Source organism: Nyctereutes procyonoides, unplaced genomic scaffold, assembly GCF_905146905.1.
Source record: "Nyctereutes procyonoides isolate TBG_1078 unplaced genomic scaffold, NYPRO_anot_genome, whole genome shotgun sequence".
NCBI classification, from domain to species: Eukaryota; Metazoa; Chordata; class Mammalia; order Carnivora; family Canidae; genus Nyctereutes; species Nyctereutes procyonoides.
Window position 1 is genome coordinate 3,507,772 of NW_026575023.1, and position 17,765 is coordinate 3,525,536.

A 17,765-nucleotide genomic window follows, 5' to 3' on the forward strand; every position below is an offset into this window, starting at 1 on the left:
ACAAAACTATCCATCTGTTTTAAATAGCATATGAGTAGACATGATGCACTTGGCAGTACTTGATTTTTTAAAATAGTCAATAAAATTTTATATATAAAACAGCTGCCTTGGCATTACTACTCCTCATCCAGAAGACAAGTGATCACCTGACCAAACTTCTCAAGCTGGTAGGCTTAAACCCTGGCTGGGTTGGCCTCATCCTCAGGCAATGACTCGGAGCTTCTTGCATCTAGTTATGGGGTACTCACCCTCTGCATCCTCATTGGCCTGCCTGAGCTTCTCCCTTCAGCCTTTTAGGGATGCCTGAGTGGCTCAGCAATTGAGCATCTGCCTCTGGCCCAAGAGGCATGATTGGAGTCCCAGGACTGAGTCTCACATCAGGCTCCCTGCATGGAGCTTGCTTCTCTCTCTGCCTGTGTCTCTGCCTCTGTGTGTGTGGGGGGGTGGGGTGTGTGTGTGTGTGTGTGTGTGTGTGTGTGTGTGTGTGATGAATAAATAAATAAAATCTTTGAAAAAAAGAAAAGAAGATAGCTTTTAAACTACCTTATAGCCTTCTCTCAACCCATGGACCGAGTGGAAACAAGAACAGAAAAAAAGAAAAAGCCACTTGAAAATGACCATTAAGAAAAATAAAATAAAATTAAATAAAAATAAAACAAAACCACCAAAAAAAGAAAGAAATTTGTCATTAAACAAAGACAGTCTGCTTTCAAATTTGTTTTAATTAAAATACATTATACATTTTCCAGGTTCATAGCTACTTCTATATACATGTGTTATAAATGAAGAATTTCCAGAAAAACCTGTATCAACACTGAAAAATTAGTACCTGGTCTCTGTAGGTCTAAAATGTGTTTTCTGAGTTTTGCTGATGGTGAAATTGTTTCACAGTGATTTCAAGAGTTGAACACCCTCGTACAAACAAGAGACTCTAATTCAGTGCCTCAGTTCTGGCCAGAATCAGTTTACTACCATACCCTTTCCTCAAATGCTATGACATGAAGGCAAAGAGAGCACGTTCCAACCCAACCCTCAGAAAGTGTTAGTTTCAGTCTCTCATAGCGCTGCCAGATAACTTACAATGGAAAAGGACATATTTTCATAATTCCAGAAAGTCTGAGTGACTAAAACCAAGAGCTTTATGCTATGGCAAGACAGCCATGCTGTGGGTTCATGCACTAGAGAAATAGTAATAGTCCTTTTTGATAGGAGCACTTTCTCTGTTTAGGCCTTCTTGACTAAATATGAGATTTGTTGTTTTGCAAGTTTGCTTAAAATTAAAGTTCATAAATATTCCCTTGGGGCCACAGTTCTTTCAAAACAGCCATTATACACACTGATTTAAAATGCATACTAAATAAGGTTGAAAGTGACCTCAGGCAAAAACGACTTCAGATAGTTGCTAAAGATGTTTTTCTCTTAGATACCAGTCTTGGAGGCAATCCAGTTGCGGTAGGCAGTCACTCGCATATAGACACCTGGCTTATTGACTTCACCACATTTTTCTCCCCAGCTCACTATTCCAACAAGGTACCAAATATTTCGAGAATTGGGATGAACTAGCGGTCCTCCAGAGTCACCCTAAATAAAACAAAGAATATTGATCATTATGAGAATTAACTTCCAGACACTTTACTAAGTAATAAGCCCAGATAAAGTTTTTGATTCATGCTTCAATCAGACTCTAGGAAAAATGTATGGTGTAAATCCCTGCATCACCCTTAACCTCATCTTTGGCTGGAATAAATTCTCTGGAACTCTTTGGTGTTGACCTGAATCTTGAAAGCATGAACTGATAAGTTATAAGGTCTAGTTCTATGAGAAAGCTTTTGGGAGACAAATATTATAGATGTATTTGGAGAACAAGGCTTCATATCTAAGAAAAGTAGTCAGGACCCCAACCACGAGAAGTCCAAGAAGGTAAGAGAAATGGGCTGAAATTAGCTGAAAATTTACTGAGATTAGTCCTTTACTAAAATATGGTTAAGATTATGGACTGTGATGCTAGACTGCCTTGGTTTGTATTCCAGCTCTTCCACTTACTAGCTATGTGTTCTTGTGCAAATCACTTTACCTTTCTCTGACTCAAGTTTTCTTATCTGTAAAATGATAATGATAGTATCTCTATCACAAGGTTGTGACGAGGATTAAATAAATTGTTTATAAAAGACTTTAGTCAGTGCTTGGCCAACTTATTTGTTAAACACTTAAAAACATATGTTGCATGTAGTGGAGAATTACTTTAGCACCAAAGTTGGAAAGAGTTTAACAGAATTGCCAAAGTGCAAATTAACTGAAGCGTAGAATTGTCTCCATATGGGTGATTTTCCTAAAATAACAGCAGTTATTTATACACTGTGTGGCCAATGCGACTAGTGTCCAGACTTACCTGGCAGGCATCTTTATTTCCTTCCAAGTACCCAGCACATAACATTGTGTCTGATACTAAACCATCATATCCTTCCCTAGCATTACAAGTGTTTGTGTCAATAATCTTCACAGGTGCCTTCTGAAGTACCTCTGGGTATTTACCTAAAGGAAGTAAACATTTCCAGTATAAGAGCTGCTCTGACACAGAACAGGACGGAAAACTTGTTCTTTCCTCTGTGCATAAAACCTATATCTGACTCTTGCTCATTCTTAATATTAGAAAGTCCACTCAGTTTCCTCACCCCAATCAATAAAACAGAAATTTTCAAAGAATAATTTGAAATCTTTTAAATGCTGACTTTCTATGTCTTTACCTGTCTTCTTATATCTTTGACCCAGAACTTTCTCAATTAGTTTCTCCATGTTGGGGAGTTCTTACAACCAACTGGTTTCCACAGAATGCTCCAAATCAAGGCAATTTGCAAAGCCATAACTCCATATGCCTGATTTCCTGAGACATTTCCTGGGAGAACTAGGCATCCTTAAGTAAATGATGCTTTTGACTTTGTACCTTGGTCACTATTTTTTCTTTCTGCTTTTGTACTCAAACACTATGTTAAGCCTTCACTGAACTTACCATTATATGAAAACGCTCCCCATCCTGTAACAACAACTCCTTCACCTGGTGGAAAGACCTGTGTAGCTTCAGGAAGACAAACTCGATGTACATCATTCTGAAATAAGACTTTCTCACTGAGCTGAATAACTGCAATATCATCATGATGTTCACCCTGGATGTAGTCCTCATGAACAATAATTTGTTGAACGTAACGTTGCATGTAAGGGGGATTTACTCTGGTGCCAAAGCTGACGGTATAGTTTTTTGGATTTTTTGTCCTAAAGAAACAAAAATTATGTATTTTGTATCTATTTCAAAATAATAGAAATACGGCCTGCATAAAATGTACTCTTTTCATGACAATATTCCCTTGCTCTATTGCTCATTAGCAGTGACAGTCTGACTTTTTAAATTCATTTTAAAAAAATCTTGTTTGGGATCCCTGGGTGGCACAGCGGTTTAGCGCCTGCCTTTGGCCCAGGGTGCGATCCTAGAGACCGGGATCAAATCCCACGTAGGGCTCCTGGTGCATGGAGCCTGCTTCTCCCTCTGCCTGTGTCTCTGCCTCTCTCTCTCTCTGTGTGTGTGTGACTATCATAAATAAATAAAAATAAAAAAATAAAAAATAAAAAAAATCTTGTTTGAGTCTCTATACCATATACTATGTAAAGCAAAGGGAATATAAAAATGACTTCAAGTCTAATGAAAGTCATAAACACAGCTATAATTTGCTTAAGTACTTTGTTTTTAATTAGCAGGGCAACAAAACAGGGGAACTTAAATCTGCATGCTTTAGGAAACAGAGATTTCTTAGGGAAAGTAGCATTTTGGGTAAGACTATAGAGCTGAGTCATAGTTGCCTGAAAGATAAAGAGAAGTGGCCAGGCATGTGCAGAGAAGGAGGGAAGTATGAAACAGGATGATGTGTTTTAGCAACTATGAGTAGTTAGGGATATCTGGAGTATGAAGTGACGAGAGTTAAGAATCATGTAAAAAAACGTAGTATCAAAAAAAAATGTAGTATCAAGAATGAATGACTCTTTGAATTCTTACAGGTAATGCAGGAATATCTTAGAATGGCTTCCTGTATAATTTATCTTCCAAACGAGAACACTTGAGACAAGAGTGCTACTGATAATTAAGCTGGGATAACAGGTGAAGACTGGAGCTATTCCAGGGTCTTTTGTCTCCCTGGTCTTGGGCAACATGGTAAACTTACTTTTGAAAGCAGTGTGCTGCAGTCACCAGGTATCTTTCACTGATTAAAGATGCCCCGCAGTGGTGTTGGCCATTTTTTTTGAGAGTTGCTTGCCACGGCCATTCTCCTTTCTGAGCGTTGGAACCTCCCTTGATTCTATCATATGTTGCTGACATCCTTGCTCGTATCCCACAGCCTGTCAGAGTCCGTTTTGTTCCATTGAGAGAAGGAAGATAATATTTATTTGATTATAAAGCAGAGAGTGAGCTGAGTTATTCTAGTATGGTTCTATCTGACAATATCTTGCACTGAAGAGGACAGGATGTAATCTGCATAGGAATCACTAGCAGCCCCTGGATCATCTTCATACCCAGCATAGTATCTCCAAGATACTTCAGCACTTGGAGATTATGACAGCTGCGGGAGGCAGATAAAGTCATGGGTAAGCCCACAGTCTCTGCAACCCTAATTTGAGTTCTGACCACACCATTCACAAACTGGATGAACTTGGGCAGATTATTTCACTTCTTAGCGCTTTAGTTTCTCCAGGTCTCAAATGGGATGATAATAATATCTACCTTTAGGATGTTGTGAAGATTAAATGAGTTGTATGTAAAGAACTTAATTAGAAGTATGCCTAGCTAACAGTAATAAATCCTATTATGTCTTAGACCATATCGCACCTTTTTTTTTGGATTTTATTTATTTATTCATGAGAGACACAGAGAGAGAGGCAGAGACATAAGCAGAGGGAGAAGCAGGCTCCTCACAGGGAGCCTGATGTGGGACTCCATCCCGGAACTCCGGGATCACCCCCTGGGCCAAAGGCACACGCTCAACCGCAGGGCCACCCAGGCATCCCCATCTCGCACATTTAAATAAGAAGTTTCTGGACTTACGGTTGTTGATAATCTTTTCAGCATCAACCTTACTGATTTCTGAAATAGAACAAAAAGCTCATGGTAAATATAATACCTAGCATTAATCCATTGACTGTGGGGCCAATGTAGTAAGATGCTAGGTTCAACACTGTAGAACAGTCCAGAAATAATTTTGACTACCAGGATAAAATGTCAGTAGAAAGGACAGAATATCGGATTATTTGAATTGTTCTTTTACTAGATGTGAATGTCTGATACGAAAATACCACCATCATAGTTCCACATGAGAGACCTTTTTTTATTTAGTTGAAACTGTATTCTTTATTATCTAAGATGGAAAATTGCCAGTATCTTTTAGAAGAGGAAGAGCCACAAGTGAACCTGATTCCTGTCAGTAAACAAAAATAACTTTTAAAAAGTGACTTATCTTATAAAGACAAATTGTATGCTATTTTTGAAAATTATAGGAGATTATGAAAAATATTTAAGACACACCATTACTTATAGGGACTGTTCAAAATTTTACTACTTGTTTTATAATGAGAAGCAGTTTTTCCCCCAGAACTGCTTTCAGATATGGCATTATTATGACTTGATTATTCTGTTCTCAATAACATAAATTACTGCTCTGATATAAAATGATGACATATTCATTCAAAAAACTGAGTATCAGCTTTGCACATGGTACTTGTAATATATGTTAGAAATAAAAAAATGAGAGTAACGCTGCTCCTATTTAATACATAAGCTTACCCATGAGCCTAAGAGAATTAGGATCTGTAGTCAAAGAGCCTGCATGGTTCCTCAGCATCTGGCGTAAGACGCTTTCAATTCTTCTTCTTGTATTTTCCTTCATTGATCTGGGAGCCTTGAATACCAACCATATATGTGCAGTGACACTGCTGTTATGAGGACTGGAAACAAGATAAATATGTTTCAACAAGATAAACATATTTCATATGTTACCAAAAAATAAAGTTTCCTTCCTCATTCTCTGGTCTTTCAAATTTTTACTTATTCTGCCTTTTTATGGGTTTGTGCAGTACCTTCACTTTTGAGTAATCACAGGATCATCCATCTGCCTACATTTATTTGGTGACAGTATGCATGCAGCTATGATATTCATCTTAGAGGACAAGTAGTTCTACAAATCTGAAAAATAGGAAAGGCCTGAAGCACAGGGTAGAAGTACCATGTAAAAGGGATTGAACCCTGAGTTGGGCTCTGTGCTTAGTGCAGAGTCTGCTTGGGATTCTCTCTCTCTCTTCCTCTGCCCCTCCCACTCGTGCTCTCAATCTGTCTCTAAAACAAATAAATAAATCTTCTTTTAAAAAAGAAGTACCGAAAAAAAAAAAGTACCACATAAGAACTGGGCTCACTTATTCATGTATTCATCAATCATTTATTGAGCAACTGCTATAGACAAATAACTGGAATAGGTGCTACTAGTGATGCAAGGGTAACTAACAAATAGTTCCTATCCTCCAGGAATTTCCAGATTTCTAGGAGATAAGACAAGGATACAAAATACTACAATAAATTGGGCAGAATCAATGATACTTATGTTATCTTATCTGCAAATAGAAGAAGGATAGCCATTTTTTACTCAAAGAATCAGAGAAATTTTCATGGAAGAGATGACATACACATTGGACCTTAAAACATTGTTATTATTACTTCATTATCAAGCAGCAAATTTCATCGGACAGAGAAAAAGAGGAGTACTATTCCAGAATAACAGGATAGAAACAATTAATTAGCATTTACTGAACATCTGCTGTGTTCTAGGTACTTATTTTCACATTTATTATCACACTTAACCTCCATCACAACCCAGTAGCATAGGTGTCATTAGCTGCATTTTATGGACAGAGGAAAATGAAGGCTCTGAGAGGTTACCTAATATGTGCAAAGTTATATAGCTACTAAACTCAGAACAGATTCAGTACAACTGACTCTATAACACAGGCTTTTTTTTTTTTTTTTTTTTTTTTTTTGCATTGTACTGTCTTCCTATACCCAGTCACAGAGACAATAGTGTCCAGGAGATTGGGCTCAGATGGAGGAAGACTTTCAATGCTAGCCAAAGGGTAGCAGTAGAGAGAAGCTGTTGAATAAAACCATGCTTGAGGAAGATGAATCTGACTTTGGTCTTCAGGAAAGATTGATTTGGGCATAAAGATGTGAGAAACCTAAGAGGCTAACTAATGAACATGTCAAGCAGCTTTGAGGCTAACATCTGAAGTGGCATTATTATGCTTTGGCTCTCCATGACAGATAACTAACCTTTTGTCATATAAATTGGTAATCAGCTCTAGGAAAAACTCAGATCACACAAGTTTGATTATCATAGAAGGGAATACCAAAATGAAAATCTCTGTCCTAAAACCTCTCCATCACGTCTGGGCCCACACTGCCTATGGATACCTAAAGTTGCATTTATGGGAGAACAAAGCAGAAACTTTCCAGTGGTTGCAATTATCTCCGAAAGATACCTGGGCCCTTCAATTTTAGCCTCCAATCTCTTTCCAATACTAAAATCAACACTCAAGGTTAATACTAGTTAAGATCTTGACATGTTCTGCAATTTCAAGAGTCTCACGAACTCTAGGAGCAAGGGGAAAAGGGCTAGGCATAGTCTGGTGGCATTGATGAAGGTAAAAGCAATTCATTGGAAATGTGTTTATATACACATCTTCTTTGGTCCTGAGTACAGGTTTATGAGAGGGGCAGTGAGGGTGCTATTTTCAGTATTTTACAGATAGGTGAGCAGACTCAAAGTCATATAATGATTCACCCAAGGCTCTCAGGCTACCAAGTGGCAAAAGGTGAGCTCAGGTTGATTAATTCCTGTTCTAAGCCTCCCTCTGCTATTCCATGCTATGTTAAACCCACATGCAGAGGACACGTTGCCTATTTTACTCCTTGTTATGGACTACAAGGACCTCCTTGTCATCACAGCTTGGTGTAGATATGCTCCTTTCTACCTTGTAAGAACTCTGGGTAGTTCCACAGGTGTTTAGCTGACTTACAAGTAGAGAGATATGAGAAAACAGGGTCTGTATTTATACTACTGCTAAATAAAAAATGTTAGACTATCAAACATTGGTCAAAGGGATCATCTGCTATCTGCTGGATATAAAGTCTTAAGAAACCTGAGTGATGAGGCATTTAATGAATAATAAATTCTCAATAGATCTAATGAATAAACTAGATAGCCCAATCTTTGCTTGGTTTTATATTGAACAATTATTCTGACATTTAGCTTAGGATAATTCTGTTTGTTAGTAACTTATTGGCTTTTTGACTCTCAAAATTATTTTTACAGAGGTACTTGAAATATGTATGTATGTACAGACTGATCTCTTTTCTAACTATAATTAGTTACTTACATCAGCGTGATGACTTGAGAATTAATATATTGTCTGTAAATGCTAGAACTTTGAAATGCATCAACCATCTGTTAAAGAGAACATAGAATCAAATATCAAATTCCAATAATATATTTATATTTCAGTGAACTAACAATGAAATAAATATAGGAAAGTCCTAATTTACCTTAGTCTCAAGAATTTTGCTAAGATAGTTATTTTCCAGTGATGTCTCTTTTTGATAATTTCTGTTATATGGGATATCCAACACTTTAAAGCTACCTTGGTAATAGTAGGTCGTGTTTTCTGTGAGATAAAAACATGATCCAAGAGTTATTTAAATGAAATGGATTTCAAATGCAAATATAGATTACACAGTAATATCAACCAGTAAATATTGTGCTCATATTTGACATTGATAAAGTCTGTATATCTATCTGGCACAGTTGATTAGAAGTCCTCGGTGTTGTGAAAAGTGTTTATCAGGCCTATAATGCAGCAGATATAGATATATACAAAGGTAAGAAAGAAGAGTAATATCTTGATTGAGACAGGACTGTACACTATAATTGGGATTTCTGCCACATAACCACCAGCCTATGAGTAAAGACTTTTACCATTTATTATGTGCCATGGGAAGATACTGTATAAAAAACATATGAAGTGTACCCTTTTTTTTTTTTTTCAGGAGAAATGTGGTCTCGGATATTCAGTAACTTAGCTGATATCATACAGCTACTGTGAGCCAAGGATCAAAATTTGATTTGACTACAAAGTACACACCTAATCCATTATACTTCCTTCCCAAATTTTCATAGATACTAAACCATTTGATATATGATACATCTTACCTCTAATATGTGATAGATATGAAGTTGATATACAGCCCATAACATATAGAAAGAACCAAATATGTATTAATACTATTTTGCATTACCTTTGAAGACTATGTGATGGAAGAGACAGGCTCAGTATGAATGAAATCATTACATGAGGTAATAATATGATGTAATTAAATGATAATGGTAATTGTTTACAGGTTCTATATGAATGAAGAGAAGGAAAGCACCATAATTAAAATAAAATATGACTTACTATTATAAATGTGGTGAAAATATTTTACAGTGAGAAAGGTGATAGAAAAAGAAATCAGAAACTTCTAAAGAAAATGCTGGAAATGGATTATTTATGAATAATAATTTGTAAACCAACATTGTTCATTGTAATTAGTCTATCTGGGGTCATGGATCTTTAACTGTAGAAATCAGACTTTGCAATGGTAGGTCTTACCATAAGTAATAAAAATATACATATATCTTGAAGCTATTCAACTTTCTTTTTTATTTTATTTTTTTTCAACTTTCTTTTTTAAAATTCAATGTTCACAGTTCATCCTTCAGTTCTTTATTTAGATTCTTAAGTATTTCTACCTATTATGATAATCAGGCTGCCATGAATATTCCTCAATGTATGCATTGACAAGATACAAACTTTTTATTATAACTGCATGGTGCACTTTTCCAAGAGCCAATGGAAAACTAAATATTTTATGTCTAAGACATTTAAGACTAAGAAAGCACACACTAGAACAAGGAATTGAATATTAATTTAATTCTGTACAGTACTCCTAATGGGTCACAGAGATGGCTCATTATGCTGAGGTCACTGTGAAATCAGTCACTGAGCCCTGTTGGTACCTGGTGAAATGAAAACAACCCTTTAGGGATGAGATATTCATAAGGCACACCTGCACCTTATAATTAACATTCCCATTTCTCTAGGTAGTTCAAATGACAATATGAATTGAGAAAGATGGATAAGGGGCAGAAAGAAAGAAATTGTTTTATAACTTTTCCATGACTTGATTACTTGGAACTTATTTCTGTAAAGAAAACTTACAGCTTACACACAACACACACACATATGCGTGCACGTGCACACACACACACACACACACTTTTGTTTTTGTACAGTGTTCTGGAGTGCAATGACAGAGTTTAAGCATAAATTATGGGAACACTTTTATTTAAATTTGACAGAGTAAAAACACTTCCTTTACATTCTGCTTCCTCTAAGATTATAAAAAGACCAAAAGACAAGGGTAAGGGGCTCATTTCCAAGGAAACAAAAGAAAACCACAACTCCAGACTGAAAACTATGAGGCAAATATTCTCCAAAATGTGAACTACACACTAGAGTGAGGAATGACATAGAGATAGATACATCTCTTCTCAAGATGAGTTGAATGTAGGTCTTTCCAAAAGTTTTCAATGATTCTATGATTAGAATAATGAGACTTCAGGGACTGGGAGAGAGACATGTTTCCATAGAATCCTATTTTGACCCTACAGAATGACAGTAGTGAAAATAAAAGTGAACCATAGTAATGTGCCTTTTTTTGGTGTGTGTTCTATCTCCCAGCTGAAGCAACCTGCTAGAGGTGAATTGGGATAAACAAAGGAGAGAAGTCAGGATTACTACATCATAATTCGGAGAGTCCACAAATTAAGGTGCTTTCTTCAAGACTACTCCAGCTTCTTGTGTTAAAAACTGAAGATAAGTGTTCCATAGGTGTTGGGTCTTGGGTCACTGACGGCCATTTTAAAGGAAGATAGGTAATTTATTGTTTGCAATTATCTCTATGTCTTTGGTAGAAATGGAAATAAAGTTTACAACAAACTGAAATAAATAAAAATATATTCTTTACCAACCTACTGCCAGAAAATGAACCAGGAGACCAATAGTTATTCCCAGGATTGCCAATACTCCAAACACAATGAGGGCAATCATCCATAGTGGCAAAGATGGACGGGAAGCTATGACTGGTCTGCAAATAAAAGATATGAATATAAAAGGTATATCAGAAAAAAATCACAGTCATTCCATATCTTTACTTCTTTCTTCTCGCTCACCCCCAGAAGTTCAATTTAAGCATCGTAGTAGCAGAAGTATGAGGAAAAGAAAGGAAAGGAAGAAAGAAAAGAAAGGAGGGAAGAAGGATGGGGAGGAAAAGAAAAAAGGAAAGAAGTTTAAAATAGAACCTCTCTGGATCTGTGCTATGAAATTATTTTTCAGGAGTATAATGGTGCCTTGTTCCCTCCCACCAGTGACAGAGTTAGTATCAATAAGTGAAGCCCTTGCCAGGATGGAGAGGAAGAAGGGAGGAAAACAGAAATGTCTTAGGCGTTCTTTATACCAAAGCCTATCATAATTCTTGAAATCTGATCATGATTCCATTTTATTTATTATGTCCCTATTATATACATAGAACACATACAAATATGAAGTGTTATGTTGAGTAAGAGCAGTGTCCATCTTTCTTACTAGCTTATTTATGGTTATAGTTCAAAGAGATCTTGTGTAGAGTAGCATGCTATGATCAACCTAGAGTAAGTTAGGTGTTTTCACCGTGTTTCATTTGGATAACAAATAGGTATTGCCTAAATTGAAATAGGGATTTGGGTAACTTTCCAGATAAAGAGGCATGAGAAGACAATCTAGTAAGATGGAACAACAGGCAGTGCTCAAAGAATGGCCAGCAATTCAACTTCCTTGCCGCAGACTATGTCATGGTTTGGCCAAAGATGAAGCTGGACAGTATAATGAGTAATTTTAAGTGTCACTTTGGCTAGGTTATAGTGCCAAGTTGTTTGATCAAACATGAGTCTACATGTTTCTGTGAAAGTATTCTTGTAACTGTAATAAACATTTATAATCAGTTGACTTTAAGATTACCCTCTATAAGTAAGTGGGCTTCATCCAATCGGTTGAAGGCCTTAAGAGGTAAAACTGAGCTTTTCAAGAGAAGAAAAACATTCTGCCTTCAGAGTAGAAATCCTGCCTGATGGGATGAGCACTGGGTGTTATGCTAAATGTCGGCAAATTGAACAATAAAAAAATTTTTTTTAAAAAAAGAGCTCTCTCTTTTAAAAAAAATCCTGCCTGAGTTTCCAGTCTTACCCAATGTTACAATTGTGTGAAGAAATTCCTTAAAATAAAATATCTCTATCTTAGATATATAGATTCTATGGTCATATATCTATTTATATGCCTCTCTATCTCTCTATTGATAAAGAAAAAGAGAAAGAGAGGAGGAAGAGGAAATAGAGAAAGAGATATCCTATTGTTTCTGTTTCTCTGGAAAATCCTCATACAGAGGCAACAACAAGGATTTTGTTGCCACACAAAGATGTTTAGATGTTGCCTTAAATATTGGGGCTCCTCCAAGTGTGATTGGAAGACAGCCTTGATCAAAATCACCTGAGAGTGCTTATTGCATATGCAGATTACAAGACACTACCTCAGATCTAATGAATTCAAATTCTGAAAAAGTCTGAGAATTTGCAGTTTAACACTCTTATTAATGAAGATACTTACTAAACTATATGCTATCTTCATGGCAAAATTGGAAAACTTTAATCTAGCCAGGCCTATAATCAAGGTTTTCAGATTAGAAGTGGCTTTGGAGGGGAATGTGTATGATTATTGGATCTCAGATAAAAATAAATTGGATTGATACTTTCAGAAGAACAAGTGTGTGTGTGTGTGTGTGTGTGTGTGTGTGTATTAATACATCCTCTGTTGATTTTTTTTCCCACTCTCTTTGAAAGCTCTTTCATACTTCTTTTTCCCCTCAAACCTCCAGCACCATTTGCCCCATCCTCAATCTTAGCTGATAACCTTACTTCCTGGTCCAACTGAGAAAATTAAAAGCATCAGAAGAGAGTATTTACAACTCCATCACCACATTTGTGAACTTCTCTTCATCTATACCCCACACTCTGCTTTTTCTTCTTGTTACTGTAAATAAACAGTGCCCCTGTTCTAAGGTAACCCCTGTATCATCTCATCTCATTCTTCAACCTGTTTCTAATCTATGTTGCAGCCAGTTCAAACTACTCAGAATTCCATGAACAACCAAACTCGTTTCCACCTCCATGTCCTTGCACACTCTGATTCTTCTGCCTAAAATGTCCACCCTCAAGTCCACCCAGTGAGCTCCCAGTCAACTTCATCACTCAACTCTCTCATCTCCTCTTTGTTGAGGTCTTCCATGGATCACCCTAACATGGATTGACATTAAGAGTATTTTTTATTTTTTATTTTTACATGGCAGTTTTTTCACCTCTAGTCAAGACCATTTTATGGTCTGGTCCATGTCATTAATTATTGTTGAAGTTGTTATTGTTTTATGACCAGATCATATTGTGGGGGTCTCACCAATTATAGATTATATTGGTTGAAGTACTGAATAAATGAAGCCAAGAGATATTGAGGAAAATGAGATTATGAAGGATAAATAGATCAGAGGAATACAAATTATGCAAAGCCTTCAGTGCTAATCAAAAGAGTTTTTTACTTTATCTGTGGAAATGACTAAGATGAGGACATGCAGTGCTTAGGATGATGAATCTGCAATCTGCACGATGACAGTTTAAAGGAGGGAGAAAAATGAAAGAGGAGGACCAATGAGCAAAGTGGCTAATATAATCAATGGGAATATAGTGATGGCATCCTGGATTGTGGTAGTAAGAAAAGAAACAAAGTGATGAACATTTATAGTAGAGTATTTGTCAGCATTTGGTAATTAACTATCTTGGTAAAGGATAGGAATATGTCAAAGATGATGCAAGATTTTATCTCGAATAGTAAAAGAGTCAAAGTCTTGGAGAGGTAAGTTCGGGGGGAAATGGTAAATATTTTATATCTAAAATTTAAGAGACATTTAAATTTCCACAACACAAATGGAGATGTCAGACTAGTAATTAACTGAGGAACCATGGTTGGGGTTAATTTAGGAGTCATCAAAAAACAGGGAACAAACAAAGCTGTGAAACTGGATTACTAAATTTAGTGCTTGTTATATAAAATATAGTATAGAATTGACATTTCTCTTTCTGAGGCAAACATTTATTTCCATCCTAACTACAACTAATTTATCTCAACTTTTTCATGCCTTTTCTGATTTTTTATAGTCTCATTGTTCAACATCACTCAAAAGACTAAATTATCAGCATATGTTTCTTTTTTTTTTTATGATAGTTACAGAGAGAGAGAGAGAGAGAGAGAGAGAGAGGCAGAGACATAGGCAGAGGGAGAAGCAGGCTCCATGCACCGGGAGCCCGACGTGGGATTCGATCCTGGGTCTCCAGGATCGCGCCCTGGGCCAAAGGCGGGCACTAAATCGCTGCGCCACCCAGGGATCCCCAGCATATGTTTCTTAAAAAAAAAAAAAAAACAAGCATTTTATTTATTTATTTAACAGGAGGAGGGGGAGAGAGAGTGCAAGCAGGGGGAGCAGTCAACAGAGGGAGAAGGAGAATCATGCTGCCTGCTGAGCAGGGACTCCCCCAACAAAGGGCTTGATTCCAAGACCTTGGAATCATGACCTGAGCCTTGAGCTGAAGGCAGATGCTTAACTGACTGCGCCACCAGGTGCCCCTGTCAGTATATGTTTTATAACTGTAAAATTCTAACTCTTGTCCACCTTTCAATGATGGGTAAGCACTTACCTCATCTCCCAGGTATTCAGTTCCACCAAAACTACTTTGACTACCTCTTGGTTCTCTAATCATTGCTCCACACCCTTTCCTTATTTTTCTGTCTCTCATAAATTCTCACGAATTCTTTTCCTATAAGTCTCTTGACTGGGGATTTATTTGTACATTTCTTGATTTGCTTTGTTTTATTTTTAAACCTTTACCTTAGGACAGGACCTCACATAGATTTGGGCAATTTTTCTTTCCTTTAATCTTTACAATTAGTTTTAGGATTGGTATTCTTATAAGTACAGAAATAAATCTAAATCTATTAAAATGTGATAAGATAAGGTATCTTGGAATTCATCCAGACACTATGGCTTAAAAGAGGACTGAAATAACTTCCTAATTTCCATTTATCTTTCACTGAAAAATACTGTAGAATTTTATATTTCCATTTCCTATTCTTTTTTTCCATTTTGATTATTGCTTGACAGCAGTTCAGATGCTTCTCTCAGTTGTAGCTACCTTTAACGGATAAACTAAAGATCTTGTACACCGTGACACAAATTAAATATCTGTTTAAAAATGGCCCACAGATTGGAAGATTGGCTCCCCAATCTTCCCACACCGAAAAATCACTCAACAATTTAGCTAACATTTCTGGTACTTTATACTACTATAAATTCTCCTGAAAAACCACATGGGGAGAATTACCGAAAGAGGATACAGAATATCAATTATATCTTGCCTCAAAAAATAAAAATAAAAACAAAAAACAACAACAAACTCTTGGCCATGAAATCTCAATGCTCCTTTGGCAAGGATCTAAAACACCACTTTCTTCTAAGACTTTTTCCACTCTGTTCTAGAAAACTAACCTTAAGAAAACAATTGAAATTGATGAAATATAGCATTGAAGTTTTTACTTCTACCTCTAGTATACCTTTTCTTCCTCTTGGCCATTCATTATGCAGGCACCCATATGCAACCACAAGATTGACTAAGGTCTCCTCAAAAGCATCTGCAGAAACAACCATGGTTCCAAATCCCTCCCAGCTCCTCTGGGCAGAGTAATGCCTCAATCTGTGAAGTTAACCACTACTTTAGGGCTTGAATCTTTTCTAGGTGACTAGGAGTACTTGGAAACAATGGATTAATGCTTTGAAATCTTTCAGGGGAAGACTTTATACAAGTGCTAAAATGTTGGAGAAGAAGATGCTCTATTAAAACACACACACACACACACACATACACACACACACATCCTTCCAGCAAAGTTTTATCTGTCTTATAGGCAAAACAAAAACAAAATAATCATGTTGTTTACTTTCTAGTTATTAAATGTGTATGATCACCCTTTCTTTTACTGGTAGATCAGAGATGTGGCTAATTAGAAAACATCAGGGTTATGAATAATACGACATATCTAATAAAGAATTTGCACAACAGTAAATTATTTAGTTAAAAAAAAAGTTGTTACCATAGACCATCACAGTGAGTATACTCTTTCTAGTAACATTTTTAAATGAATAATGATATTGTATATTATATATGCATGCGTGTGTGCATGTCTTAACTAAAAAACTGACTCAAGATGCAAAATGTTAGAGAAATATTTGCATAAGACATGCATTTATATTTTACAGTTATCTGAACATTAAATATTTTATAATTAGGTTCACTGTATTTTGATGAAAATGTAAGCTGAAAGTATTTTTTAAGTGGCACTAATAATCACTGTTCATTTAACATAATAATCATCTAGTTAGATACTTTAAATAGCACATGTCTATACATGATTCTCTTATAGTTTATGAACATTTTACAGATAAAAATGCATAGTTTATATATGATTCCATAGAAAACACCAATGAAGCAATGGTACTGTGAGATTCAGGACTGTATTTATGAAAGCAGTTTAGAAAGCACAAGATAGAGTGGCTCAGTCAGTTAAGCGGCTGCCTTCAGCTCAGGTCATGATCTCAGAGTCCTGGGAATGAGTCCCACACTAGACTTAATGGGGAGTCTACTTCTTCCTCTCCCCCTCCTTCTGTGCTCCCTCTCAAATAAATAAATAAAATCTTTTTTTAAAAAAAGAAAGCACAAAATATTAAACAAGTACAAAGGAGTCGTCACATCATCATCACCACCAATAGCAATTTAACATCTGATTTATAAGATGCTTCCCCTCTGCTTCCTCCTTTTACTTTATAATAATTACACATTTTTCATTCACAGGATGTTAGGCTGCTTGCCAACCTTCTGAAGCATTCTCCAAAGCATGACATAAAACTACAGGTTCCAGACACAAATACATATATGTTACAGGGGTGTCTCCATGCAGAAAATCCAAAATGCTGTAGAAAAACATTACAAATCCCCCTCTAAACTCAATTATTTTACTGCAACCCATGGGTGGGAGTCATATTGGAGAAACAGTTAATTGTAACTATGTCAGAATTTTGAGCAAGCGAACGCCTACTTACCTATACATAATGTGCTGATATAATGGCTGTTGGTGTTAATAAGATAAAGGAAACTTCTGTACTTCTTTTGTCCAGGTCAGTGGTTCTCAGGTAAATGTGCTAACCACAATGATACCTGGGATTTTAAGGGTTGGGTGCAATAGCAGAAAGCAATTAAAAGGAAACTCGTTTAACAAGTGTTGATGACATCTGTGGATCTGTGGTTTAAAGGAAGAAATGAAAATTCTCTTTGAGTTGGATACTTAGAAAAAGAATAGACATAACTTGGATTGGTTACCTAAGAGGTCCACCCAAGAAATACCACCACAGATTGGTGAATCATTGTTCTGACTCAGATCCCATCCAGCCCTTTCATGGA

At 36.4% G+C, this 17,765-nt stretch overlaps 1 protein-coding gene across 1 annotated transcript; it reads right to left on the reverse strand.

Annotated features, from left to right (window-relative positions):
* Nucleotides 1-750: 750 nt before the first annotated feature.
* On the reverse strand, nucleotides 751-17,552 carry LOC129521294 (transmembrane protease serine 11B-like protein). Its single transcript, XM_055342598.1, has 10 exons — nucleotides 17,408-17,552; nucleotides 11,151-11,266; nucleotides 8,627-8,745; nucleotides 8,461-8,528; nucleotides 5,822-5,982; nucleotides 5,087-5,125; nucleotides 4,209-4,383; nucleotides 3,008-3,267; nucleotides 2,390-2,532; nucleotides 751-1,581 (listed from the first exon to the last, which is right to left on the reverse strand). Exons 1-10 carry the CDS (start codon nucleotides 17,413-17,415, stop codon nucleotides 1,420-1,422), a joined length of 1,251 nt encoding a protein of 416 aa, XP_055198573.1. The 5' UTR covers nucleotides 17,416-17,552; the 3' UTR covers nucleotides 751-1,419.
* Between the last annotated feature and the right edge of the window lie 213 nt (nucleotides 17,553-17,765).

Coding starts and splice junctions, on each gene's coding strand:
- LOC129521294 (XM_055342598.1), bottom strand. Junction 8,529..8,626: donor GCAAAATTCTTGAGACTAAG/GTAAATTAGGAC, acceptor TCTCTTTAACAG/ATGGTTGATGCATTTCAAAG. Junction 4,384..5,086: donor TGAAAAGATTATCAACAACC/GTAAGTCCAGAA, acceptor GGACTCTGACAG/GCTGTGGGATACGAGCAAGG.